This window comes from Nerophis ophidion, linkage group LG29 (genome assembly GCF_033978795.1).
Source record: "Nerophis ophidion isolate RoL-2023_Sa linkage group LG29, RoL_Noph_v1.0, whole genome shotgun sequence".
Taxonomy (NCBI): domain Eukaryota; kingdom Metazoa; phylum Chordata; class Actinopteri; order Syngnathiformes; family Syngnathidae; genus Nerophis; species Nerophis ophidion.
This window is the reverse complement of record NC_084639.1, coordinates 18,187,548-18,201,121: the sequence shown is the minus strand read 5'-3', so window position 1 is coordinate 18,201,121 and position 13,574 is coordinate 18,187,548. Positions and strand designations below refer to the sequence as shown.

The 13,574-nt window shown below is 33.7% G+C and overlaps 1 protein-coding gene and 1 long non-coding RNA gene across 6 annotated transcripts in view; both read right to left on the bottom strand.

The window, feature by feature from the left end:
* The window catches only part of LOC133546154 (uncharacterized), a 124,209-nt gene extending 117,171 nt beyond the window's left edge, over positions 1–7,038 (bottom strand). For all 4 annotated transcript variants that reach the window (XR_009805010.1, XR_009805012.1, XR_009805014.1 and 1 more), the window contains exons 1-2: positions 6,669–7,038; positions 3,390–3,436 (exon numbers count right to left, since the gene is read on the bottom strand). This is a non-coding gene — a long non-coding RNA (uncharacterized LOC133546154). The remainder of the gene's footprint in view (positions 1–3,389; positions 3,437–6,668) is intronic.
* A 1,549-nt stretch (positions 7,039–8,587) lies between these two features.
* Positions 8,588–13,574, bottom strand: part of LOC133546151 (protocadherin-1-like) — a 243,313-nt gene continuing 238,326 nt past the window's right edge. For both annotated transcript variants that reach the window (XM_061892004.1, XM_061892003.1), the window contains one exon: positions 8,588–12,470. In XM_061892004.1, coding sequence (XP_061747988.1) covers positions 12,055–12,470 — 416 coding nt within the window. In that variant the 3' untranslated portion in view covers positions 8,588–12,054. The remainder of the gene's footprint in view (positions 12,471–13,574) is intronic.

Sequence of the window (13,574 nt, the reverse complement as noted above, 5' to 3'; positions counted from 1 at the left end):
AATTTTGGCGACTGAGCTTCCGGCTTTTACTCGTAAAATCTACGGTTGTTGTTTTCGCTGCGTTTTATTGTAATGACAAAATCTATACGTCAATTTGTTTTCACGGTAAGAATTCAGGCAACTTTTTTTACTGTGAAATTTACAATTTTTTTACGGAGCATTACTGGACATTCTACAATAGCTTGTTTTTTTTTATTGTAAAATTATGGCTGCGGGTTTCACCTCTAAAATTGTCTTTATGATGTACGGTATGTATTACTGTAAAAGAAAAATGGTATAATTCTGGGGACTGAGTAGATGTTTTTTACCAGTAAAATTTACGGTTCTTGTTTCACGGTGTATAACTGTAAATATAAAATGATAGCACAGTTTTTTATTTACGGTAAAATTCTGGCGACTAAACTGCCTTCTTTTATTGGAAAATTTTACGATTGTTTTTTCGAAGTATTACTGGAAATGGAAATATGTTACCGCGGTTTTTTCTTTTTTTTTTACTGTAAAATTATCTCTTTTGTCTTACGGTGCATTATTGCAAATGAAAAAAACAATACCAAATTTATGATTGTTTTTACGAAGTATTACTGGAAATGAAAATACGTTACCACAGTCTGTTTTTTTTACCAAAAATTTTGGCGACTAAACTGCTTTTTTGTTAATGTTGGATTCACGATTGTTTTTACGAAGTATTACTGGAAATAGAAATACATTACCACAGGTTTTCTTTTTCAGTAAAATTCTGGCGACTAAACTGCCTTTTTTTATTGTTAAAAGTACGATTGTTTTTACGAAATATTACAGGAAATGAAAAATATGTTATAACAGATTTTTTTTTACGGTAAAATTCAGGCAACTAAACTGACTTTTTTTTATTGTAAAATGTACGATTGTTTTTACGAAGAATTACTAGAAATGGAAATATGCATTATTGTAAATGAAAAAAACAATACCAAAGTTTTATTTTTTACAATAAAATTCTGGCGACTAGGCTACCGTTTTTTTGGGGGGTTTTTTACTGTAAATCGATGTCTTTCTTTTTACGGTGAATTACTGTATATGAGAAAAAAAACAATACCACAGTTTTATTTTTAACTGTAAAATTCTAGCGACGGAGCTGCCAGTTGTTGTTTTTTTTACTGTAAAATTATGTCTTTCTTTTTACGGTGCATTACTGTAAATGAAAAAAACGATACCACAGTTTTATTTTTTATGGTAAAATTCTGCCGACGAAGCTGCCAGTTTTTTTCTTACTGTAAAATGATTTTTCTTTTTACTTTGCATTACTGTAAATAAAAAAAAAACGATACCACAGTTTTATTTTTTACGTAAAATTCTGGCGACCAGACTACGTTTTTTTTTTTTTTTTTTACTGTGAAATCTACAATTATTTTCACTGTGTTTTACTGTAAAAGGAAAACTTGTACCACATGATTTTTTTTACTGAGTACATTTTGACGCTTTAAAATCGAGTCAAGCCGATACCTGTTGCCGTATCAGACGATATCAGCGTTTAAAAGCCATGGGATGCAGTACATTCATATTTAAAAAGGAAAGGGTACATTTAGCACTTCATTCAGGGGCCTTGAGTTTGACTCCTGTGCTGGAGTCCCACAAAGTACTTTAATGAACTCTTCTCCGATGTTCAACGGCACAATTTGCTCCTTTCCGACGTTTGACCCAATTATCCTTTTTTTCTCGTTAAGAAGCCGACGTCTGCGGGGACGTAATTATTATTATCCCTTATTTAGTCGCTTGCAACGTCACTTTCCTTCTTTCCGACGGTATACTTCCCTCAGTGTACTTCCATAAGTACACTAGGGTAAGTACACACTTCCAGCACAGGGTTCATACTCAAGGCCCGGGGACCGAATAAGGGCCGCCACCTTATTTAAAGTACTTTAAAATATATTCATACCGCGTGAAATAAATGTCATTTTATCCAAATATTGCAACAAATATTGAATGACCTTGTTTCCCAAACAATTGTTCTTTCAAAATAAAAGTATTTTCCTTTCAAAGGCAGTTTTCCATCCAACTTTATACTGCAAAAATAGATTTTAAAATCCAATTTACTGTGTTTTTGTTTGTTTCACACTAATTTAATGTAAATTGGAATTTTTTCATGGTCGACTGAGCTGACAGCTTTAATATTTTTTACTGTAAAATCAATTTTTTTTTTTACTGTGTATTACTGTAAATTTTACGGTTAAAAAAACAAAAAAACAGGCTGCCACAACTAAAAAGGTGTAAATGTTTCTCCATTTACAGTAAAATCTTGTAGAAAACAAACAAACAAAAAAAAACAACAGTAAAACTCAGATGACCAAGCTGCCATTTTTTTTCCTGTACTGTTTTTTTTCTCCCATGCGTATTATGTTGGGAAAAAAAAATGCATGTATGAACATATATTTCACAGTAAAATTCCGATGACCGAGTTGCCAGTTTTTTACTGTAAAATGTTTTTTTTTATAGTAACAATATATATATATATATATATATATATATATATATATATATATATATATATATATATATATATGTGTGTGTATATATATAAGTATATACACATATACATATATATATATGCGTATACATACATACATACATTACATACATATATATATATACACATACGTGCACATATATATATACATATATACATATATATACATACATATATGCATATATGTATACATATATACATACATACATATATATACATATATACATATACATACATATATGTATGTACACATATATACATACATACATATACATATACATACATACATATATATATATATATATATATATATATATATATATATATATATATACATATATATATATATATATATATATACATATATATATATATATATATATATACACACATATACATACATATATATATATATACACATATACATACATATATATATATATATATATATATATATATATATACATATATACACCTGACTGATGACTATTGATCTACTAAGACTACATCGACAAATTGCTAACTGGTGCAGTTTGCATTATTTCTCATGAAGACTTGACGTATACCAGGTGTCACCATGGAGACACTCATTTCCCTCCACATCGGTTGTTGTTTGTATATATACTGTGTATATATATGTAAAAACACACATATCTATATTATACACTCGTTTTGGTGTCTGCTGGTTCCAAATAAGCTTAAATGTTTAAATCATCCGGCAGCTCCAAAATCGCTAGATGTACGACGTGTCCAACACTTGTACTTCTAGTCTTCTACCACTCCAATTATGTCCTCATCTTTCTCAAAGCCAATTTAGCCTCAATGTGCTAAATGTGGAGTTCAACAAAAACAGCACTTACAGGTTTAGTTAATTAGTGATTATATTTACGTTTTCGGTCTTGGTAGATCAACGCTGGGTGCGGTCTGGTGGGCCGGCTGGTTCGGGTTAAAGGTCAGACGTGGAACAGAAAGAAGTGTGAGTAAACATGGAGGCAGTCAAGTGAAGAAGAAGAAGTCAGCGACAATTGAAAGGTGAAGAAGGTGACACTTCCTGAAAAGATGACTTCCTGCTCGCCGACAAACGCCACTTCCTGTTCCAGCGCAAGGCACCCTGTGGCGTTAATGTAAGACGACCTCGCATGAGAGCCGGAGGAATCAACTTTAGTGTTTGGACACGGCGAAGGAGCACGAAGCACGGGATTTTCACGCATGAAACATCAGCAGAAGTTCAACATTTTGTGTGTTTCGTTTTTTTACAGGCTTTCAGCAGAGAGATCACGTTTGTGTCCAAAGATCTTTCCGGAAAGAAACCACGATCACGCAAATTTTTTAGTGGGTTTTCCCACCTTTTATGCTCGCCGGGCCTCAGAGGAGTAGGAAGTGTTTGGAGCCAGAAGATGCCGGCAAACATGACCGAAACTAACACACACTTTTACCACATTTTTTGCAATATTAAAATTGTAAAAAAAATAAATAATAATAATATATATAAATATATATATAGTGTGTTTTTTTCCATGCAAGCTAATCAGTTAAAGTATATTAATTACATTTCTTTTGATGACCAACTAAGACCTTTTTATTGTTTTTGCTCTATTTTATTGATTTGTTTTCTATTGATTTATTCTTTCTTATTGAATAAATCGTTTTATCATATTTTACTGATTTGTCGTCCATTGTTTATTTTATTGTTTGGTCGGTTTTGTTTAGTTCTGTTTTATTGATGTGTCTTTTATTGTTTTTTTAATATTTTATCAATTAAGTATTTTTTGTTTTATTGTATTTTTATTGATTCACAGTTATACTTGTTTTATCATATTTCATTGATTTGTCTTTTATTGTTTTATTTTATTGATTCGTCTCTTTTGTTTTCTTAACATTTTTTGATGTATCTTTTATTGTTTTGTCTTTTTACTGATTTGTCTTCTTTGTTTTATTTAATTTTACTGATTTATATTTTGACTTGTTTTATCACATTTTATTGATTTGTCTTTTTTGTTTTATATATTTTATCAAATTGTATTTGATCATTTACATTTTATTGATTTGTGATTTAACTTGTTTATTTTAATGCTTTATTAATGTAATGCATTTGTTTTGTTTCTCTGTATTATTGTTTTGCTCTATTTTATTGATTTGTTTTCATTGTTTATTCTATTTTATTGATTTGTCTTCTATTGATTTATTCTTTCTTATTGAATAAAATGTTTACTCCTTTTATCATATTTTACTGATTTGTCTTTCATTGTTTATTTTATTGTTTGGTCGGTTTTGTTTAGTTCTATTTTATTGATGTGTCTTTTTTTGTTTTTTTTTATATTTTATTGATTAGTCTTTTTTGTTTTATTGTATTTTTATTGATTCACAGTTTTACTTGTTTTATCATATTTTATTGATTTGTCTTTTGTTTTATTTTATTGATTCGTCTTTTGGTTTATTCTATGTTTGGATGTCTTTTATTGTTTTGTTTTTTTATTGATTTGTCTTCCTTGTTTTATTCTATTTTACTGATTTATATTTTTACTTGTTTTATCACATTTTATTGATTTGCCTTTTTTCGTTTTAAATATTTTATCAAATTGTATTTGATCATTTCCATTTTATTGATTTGTGATTTAACTTGTTTATTTTAATGCTTTATTAATGTAATGCATTTGTTTTGTTTCTCTGTATTATTGTTTTGCTCTATTTTATTGATTTGTTTTCCATTGATTTATTCTTTCTTATTGAATGAGATTTTTACTCGTTTTATCATATTTTACTGATTCGTCTTTCATTGTTTATTTTATTGTTTGGTCGGTGTTGTTTAGTTCTATTTTATTGATGTGTCTTTTATTGTTTTTTTTATATTTTATTGAATAGTCTTTTTTGTTTTATTGTATTTTTATTGATTCACAGTTTTACTTGATATATCATATTTTGTTGATTGGTCTTTTATTGTTTTATTTTATTGATTCGTCTTTTGTTTTATTCTATTTTTTGATGTCTTTCATTGTTTTGTTTTTTTATTGATTTGTCTTTGTTTTATTCTATTTTACTGATTTACATTTTTACTTGTTTCATCACATTTTATTGGTTTGTCTTTTTTTGTTTGATATATTTTATCAAATTGTATTTGATCATTTCCATTTTATTGATTTGTGATTGAACTTGTTTATTTTAATGCTTTATTAATGTAATGCATTTGTTTTTTTTGTCTGTATTATTGTTTCACCCTATTTTATTGATTTGTTTTTATTGTTTATTCAATTTTATTGATTTGTCTTGTATTGATTTATTCTTTCTTATTGAATGAGATTTTTTACTGATTCGTCTTTCATTGTTTGGTCAGTTTTGTTTAGTTCTATTTTATTGATGTGTCTTTTATTGTTTTTTTTATATTTTATCGATTAGTCTTTTTTGTTTTATTGTATTTTTATTGAACTCTGGAAACAGTTCTGTGGTCAAGAGTGATATTTAAACAAATGGCCTTAAACTGGATTGGACTTTTGATTGACTTGTGTCATATTCTAGGAATAAAAGAAACAAAATAAACACCAAAACGGAAGAATGTGAGCAGAAAAAGATGACATATTGACTTTAACGACTAATAATAAACTGTTTTGTCTTCAAATATGCACAAAATCCGTGTTTCCTGACTTTAAATGTGTTGTAACACACTTCAATACCACTAACAAAAGTTTCAGAAGCGCACAAATTATGACTACAATTTTCACCTTCACTTAAATTGGCTTTTTAGTGAAAAAACACATGTATATTTGTACTCTACTAATTGTGTTCATTTTAGCACGACATCATTGTATGAACATGTATTTTTATTTTTAATAAGTTACTCATGATTGGATTAGTACTTATTTTGTAATCAGCCTGACCGAAGCCTCGATGATAAACTCTGTGATTAAAAGATGTTTCATAACTTTGGACCAGGTTCATCCTGTTAAACTGTGAGTACTACTTTAGATACAACTATTTCAAAACCATTCAAATCAAGAGTATTGGTGACTAATTCAGTGTTCAAATCTAGACGGGCCCCGGGCCTCCCGGTAGTGTTTATTAGACCTGTCAATATGCAACGCAAGCTGACTGTGTGGATTATTTTGTCCTCTCATTTGCTGTCGATCGGTTTCTACTTTGGGAATTTTGTGTGAGAAAAAGGGACCACACTTACTTTTGGATTCTTTTGAGCGGTGGTAAGTTATTCCTCCGTTAATCAGACCCTCCAGGAAAAAGTGACGTGGCCGTCGCTCCAAGTCGTGCAAAGTCAACCAATCAGCGTGAAATTTGCAAAGTCTGGCCACATTTTCACCAACACCTACTTCCTGTTCCTGTCTGCAGCCCTAAGCATTCTGGGTAATGTAGTTTCACACTTCCCAGTTTATTCATATATTTATTCAACATGTATTTACATACATGTATATTTATTTAACATATATTTATACAAATTTAACATGTATTCATATATTTATTTAACATATATATATATAAATTTAAAATGTATTTGTATGTTTATTTAACATCTATTAAATGTGTTTACATATATACATATATATATATATATATATATATACATACATACATTCATATATATATATATACACACATATATATATATGTATACATACATACATTTATATATATGTATATATATATGTATGTATGTATATATATATATATATATATGTATACATACATACATACATACATTTATATATATATGTGTATATATATATATATATATATATATATTTAACATGTATTTATATATGCATTTAACATATATTTATATATTTATTTAACACCTATTTATATATGAATTCAAGATGTTTCTATATATTTATTTAACATATATTCATATATTTATTTAACATGTGTTTATACATTGTTTCAACGTGTATTTATATATTTATTCAACATGTACTTATATATGTAATCAACATATTTATACATGTATTTACCATGTATTTATATACGTACTTAACATGTATTTATATATGCATTTAACATATATATATATTTATTTAACATGTATTTATATAGGTATTCAACATGTATATTTAACAAGTATTTATATATTTATTTAACATGTGTTTATACATTGTTTCAACATGTATTTATATATTTATTTAACATGTATTTAAGATGTATTTATATATGTATATATCGTGTCTTTATATATGTCTTCAACATGTATTTATATGCGTATTCAACATGTATTTTTATATTTATTCAACATGTACTTATATATGTAATCAACATATTTATACATGTATTTATATACGTACTTAACATGTATTGATATATTTATTTAACATGTATTTATATATGCATTTAACATATATTTACATATTTATTTAACATGTATTTATATATGTATTCAACATGTATAATTAACAAGTATTTATGTATATTTTTTAAATGTGTTTATACATTGTTTCAACATGTATTTATATATTTATTTAACATGTATTTAAAATGTATTTATATATGTATTTAACATGAATTTATATATGTATTCAACATGAATTTTTATATTTATTCAACATGCAATTATATATATAATCAACATATTTATACATGTATTTACCATGTATTTATGTACGTACTTAACATGTATTTATATATTTATTCGACATGGATGGATGGATGTATTTACATATTTATTTAACATATATGTACATATTTATTCAACATACATTTACATATGTATTTAATATGTATTTATATATCTATTTAACATGTATTTATTTATGTATTCATCATGTATTTATATATTATGTATTTATATATTTATCTAATATGTATTTATACATGTTTTCAACATATATTTATCCAGGGTCTGACAAAAAAGAACATCTTTTCATTGGCAATGCTGACCCAGTCAAGAGGCAGCATTGCCATGTTAGAGATGTTGAAGTGTGATGATGAAGTAAAAGTGTTGGAACATCAACAAATGTTGAAGACTTCCAAGTGTAAAACTTACACGGCGGACAATCAGGAAGCCTTTGCCGGTGTTTCTTCCTCTAACTACAACTAATATTAGTCCCTACAACTAATATTAGTCCCGACGAATGAAAACAAAAGAGTGAATTAAGTTCTGATTGGGTACCTTTACTGCCATCTAGTCTGCTATAAAACAAGTAAAACATCAATAAATTTTTTTGTTTTGTTTACAAATGTTGAGATTCAAGTTACAAAGGACAGCTCAAACATTGATAACAAATATATATTATTAATATATATTAGGAAAGAACTAGAAGGGAAAGAAAACACCAGTTTTCAAAACCCTGGAGGGACTGATTAAGAACTTAGGAGGAGCAACCGCATGAAACCAGTTCTGTGACCCGGCGATATCGTGCGTGTGATTGGCTGTGGGGGCTCGGGACAGTGCCCCCCCCCCCCCCCCCATCCTCTTAAAATCTGGAATTGGAGGAAGTCGAGAGAAAACACACACACACACTTTCTTGTATTTCTTACCTTCTTGAGACCTCTGACTGAAAAATGCCTCCCTATTTAGGACCACCCTCATTTTGACAGATTTCACGTTTCATGTTTTTCGTGACGTCCTTAAGGCCGATGACAAAGGGGTCACGGACCCCAGCTGGCCCCTGTGCCGCACTTTGGGCAAGCCAGCTGTCCTTCTTTAGCTGCCGTCTCGTTTTTATCATATATTGCTAAAAGTTTACTTTTGTACGGACATTAAATCAACAACAAAAAAAATAATGACTTTGGAGCAATGTTCACGGATTCTAGTATTTGGCTCTCTATTAGATGCAATGCTATTGGGACCATCACCTCCTCATATGGAAGATACTTTTCCTTCTTCGTGTCTCAAGAAGGGTGTGAGTACAAGAACACACACACACACTTTCTTGTATTTCTTACCTTCTTGAGACTTCTGAAAAATGCCTCCCTATTTAGGACCACCCTCATTTTGACAGATTTCACGTTTCATGTTTTTCGTGATGTCCTTAAGGCCGATGACAAAGGGGTCCCGGACCCCAGCTGGGCCCTGTGCCGCACTTTGGGCAACCCAGCTGTCCTTCTTTAGCTGCCGTCTCGTTTTTATCGCATATTGCTAAATGTTTACTTTTGTATGGACATTAAATCAACAAAAAAAAAAAAATCCCGACTTTGGAGCAATGTTCACGGATTCTAGTGTTTGGCTCTCTATTCGATGCAATGTTATTGGGACCATCACCTCCTCATATGGAAGATACTTTTCCTTCTGCGTGTCTCAAGAAGGGTGTAAGTACAAGAACACACACACAAACTTTCTTGTATTTTTTACCTTCTTGAGACCTCTAAAAAATGCCTCCCTATTTAGGACCACCCTCATTTTGACAGATTTCACGTTTCATGTTTTTCGTGACGTCCTTAAGGCCGATGACAAAGGGGTCACGGACCCCAGCTGTCCTTTTTTAGCTGCCGTCTCGTTTTTATCGCATATTGCTAAATGTTTACTTTTGTATGGACATTAAATCAACCAAAAAAAAAAATCCTGACTTTGGAGCAATGTTCACGGATTCTAGTATTTGGCTCTCTATTCGATGCAATGTTATTGGGACCATCACCTCCTCATATGGAAGATACTTTTCCTTCTTCGTGTCTCAAGAAGGGTGTAAGTACAAGAACACACACACACACACACTTTCTTGAATTTCTTACCTACTTGAGACCTCTAAAAAATACGTCCCTCTTTAGAAAGACCTTCATTTTGACAGATTTCACGTTTCATGTTTTTCGTGACGTCCTTAAGGCCGATGACAAAGGGGTCACGCACCCCAGCTGTCCTTTTTTAGCTGCTGTCTCGTTTTTTATCATATATTGCTAAATGTTTACTTTTGTACGGACATTAAATCAACAAAAAAAAAAATCCTGACTTTGGAGCAATGTTCACGGATTCTAGTATTTGGCTCTCTATTAGATGCAATGTTATTGGGACCATCACCTCCTCATATGGAAGATACTTTTCCTTCTTCGTGTCTCAAGAAGGGTGTAAGTACAAGAACACACACACACACTTTCTTGTATTTCTTACCTTCTTGAGACCTCTAAAAAATACGTCCCCCTTTAGAACGACCTTCATTTTGACAGATTTCACGTTTCATGTTTTTCGTGACATCCTTAAGGCCGATGACAAAGGGATCACGGACCCCAGCTGGCCTTTTTTAGCTGCCGTCTCGTTTTTATCGCATATTGCTAAATGTTTACTTTTGTATGGACATTAAATCAACCAAAAAAAAAAATCCTGACTTTGGAGCAATGTTCACGGATTCTAGTATTTGGCTCTCTATTCGATGCAATGTTATTGGGACCATCACCTCCTCATATGGAAGATACTTTTCCTTCTTCGTGTCTCAAGAAGGGTGGAAGTACAAGAACACACACACACACACTTTCTTGTATTTCTTACCTTCTTGAGACCTCTAAAAAATACGTCCCTCTTTAGAACGACCTTCATTTTGACAGATTTCACGTTTCATGTTTTTCGTGACGTCCTTAAGGCCGATGACGAAGGGATCACGGACCCCAGCTGGCCTTTTTTAGCTGCAGTCTCGTTTTTATCATATAATGCCAAATGTTTACTTTTGTACGGACATTAAATCAACAAAAAAAAAATCCTGACTTTGGAGCAATGTTCACGGATTCTAGTATTTGGCTCTCTATTATTGGGACCATCACCTCCTCATATGGAAGATACTTTTCCTTCTTCGTGTCTCAAGAAGGGTGTAAGTACAAGAACGAACACACACACACACACACACACACACACACACACACACACACACACACACACACACACACACACACACACACACACACACACACACACACCCACACACACACACACACACTCAGGCTGGCCAAAGCCAACAGCGGTGTCAAAGGTCACAAAAGGTCACCTGAGGTTAATTGGCACCAAAAAGTGGACGAGACCTCCGACCCCCGTCTTCACCTGACACAGCTAAAGCTTAGAAAAAAACAAAACACAAAAAAAAAAACGCAAAATGGATAAATACTATTTTTATACGGGTAACGGAATGACGACGACACATTACCCCAGGCGTTTTGGGGCCGACTCCTCTGAGGACCGACGGATTGTTTGTGCCGAGCGTTCACGAAACGCCCCCCCCCCCCCCAAAAAAAAGCGAAGGAATATTAAAAATATCGAAACATCGAAGCGACTTGGCGGCGGGGAACTGAAGGAGGATAAATCTGTACATGCACGAGTCCCCCCGTGACCACGCCCACGCCGCTGTATTTACATGGCTGTACACGGGGGGGGTCCTAAAAAGGTTAAAAAGATGTCCGGCAGGAAGAAAAGTGTCCGTCTGACACGGAGAGTGAGGAGGCTTCACGACAAGTAGCTAATAAAAGATCACAACCATGTTTACATTCCTTCCAGGTGATTGGCTGCTGGGCCGGGGGGTGGGCGGGGTTTAAAGCAAAGGTGTAAGAGGGAGGGGGGGCGGGGGGTACTGTGGCGACACAGCCAGGCACAGGGCAGTGAGGTGTCGGGTGGAGGGGAGGCGGGGAAAAAGGGGGCGGAGCCCTCACAGGTAGATCTCCCTCTTGGAGGCGTGGCCCGCGGGGGCGGCGGTGGAGCGGTATTCCGCCGCCTGGCTCAGCGGGATCTCCTCCAGCCCGCAGTCTTTGCCGGACGTGTCGGCGCCGGCGGGGTAGGCACTGCTGTAGGGGGTCATGAAGCGCATGTTGGCCACCCGGGCCCCGCGCTCCTCGGCGGGGAGGGGCTTAGGGCCGGCGTTGGCCGCCGCCGCCGCCGCCGGCTGCTGCTCCGGCCCGCCCGTCTCCTGGTAAGGCACGAAGGTGGGGAGCTGGGCGGCGCTCTTGGGCGCCTTGCGCTCCGGGGAGGGCTGGCCGGGCATCCAGCAGGAGTCGGAGTGGCCGAACTCGGTGCACTCGCGCGTGCAGTTGCCCGTCATCGCCACGTCCGGGAGGGGCCTCAGGTCTGCGGACAGAGAACAGAGCGGTCGTCATGGCGACGGCACGGCAACAACCTGGAAAAGGGCCACGAGGCCAACAAGGAAACAAAAGATGGGAGGTGGAACAACGCCAAAATACTTCACTAATGGGTGAATATAAATATATATATATATATATATATATATATATATATATATATATATATATATATATATATATATATATATATATATATATATGGTCATAATGGTGATAATGGTCATACTGGTCATAATGGTGATACTGGTCATACTGGTGATAACGGTGATAATGGTCATACTGGTGATAATGGTCATAATGGTGATAACGTTCATACTGGTCATCATGGTCATATTGGTGATACTGGTCATACTGGTGATAATGGTCATACTGGTGATAATGGTGGTGATGATGGTCATAATGGTGATAACGTTCATACTGGTCATCATGGTCATATTGGTGATACTGGTCATACTGGTCATACTGGTGATAATGGTCATAATGGTGATAACGTTCATACTGGTCATCATGGTCATATTGGTGATACTGGTCATACTGGTCATACTGGTGATGATGGTCATAATGGTGATAACGTTCATACTGGTCATAATGGTCATAATGGTGATAATGGTCAAAATGGTGATACTGGTCATACTGGTGATAACAGTGATAATGGTCATAATGGTGATAACGTTCATACTGGTCATAATGGTGATACTGGTCATAATTGTCGTACTGGTGATAATGGTCATACTGGTCATACTGGTCATAATGGTGATAATGGTCATAATGGTGATACTGGTCATACTGGTGATAACGGTGATAATGGTCATACTGGTGATAATGGTCATAATGGTGATAACGTTCATACTGGTCATAATGGTCATATTGGTGATACTGGTCAAAATGGTGATACTGGTCATACTGGTGATAATGGTCATACTGGTGATAATGGTGATAACGTTCATACTGGTCATAATGGTCATAATGGTGATAATGGTCAAAATGGTGATACTGGTCATACTGGTGATAATGGTCATACTGGTGATAATGGTGATAATGGTCATAGTGGTGATAACGTTCATACTGGTCATAATGGTGATACTGGTCA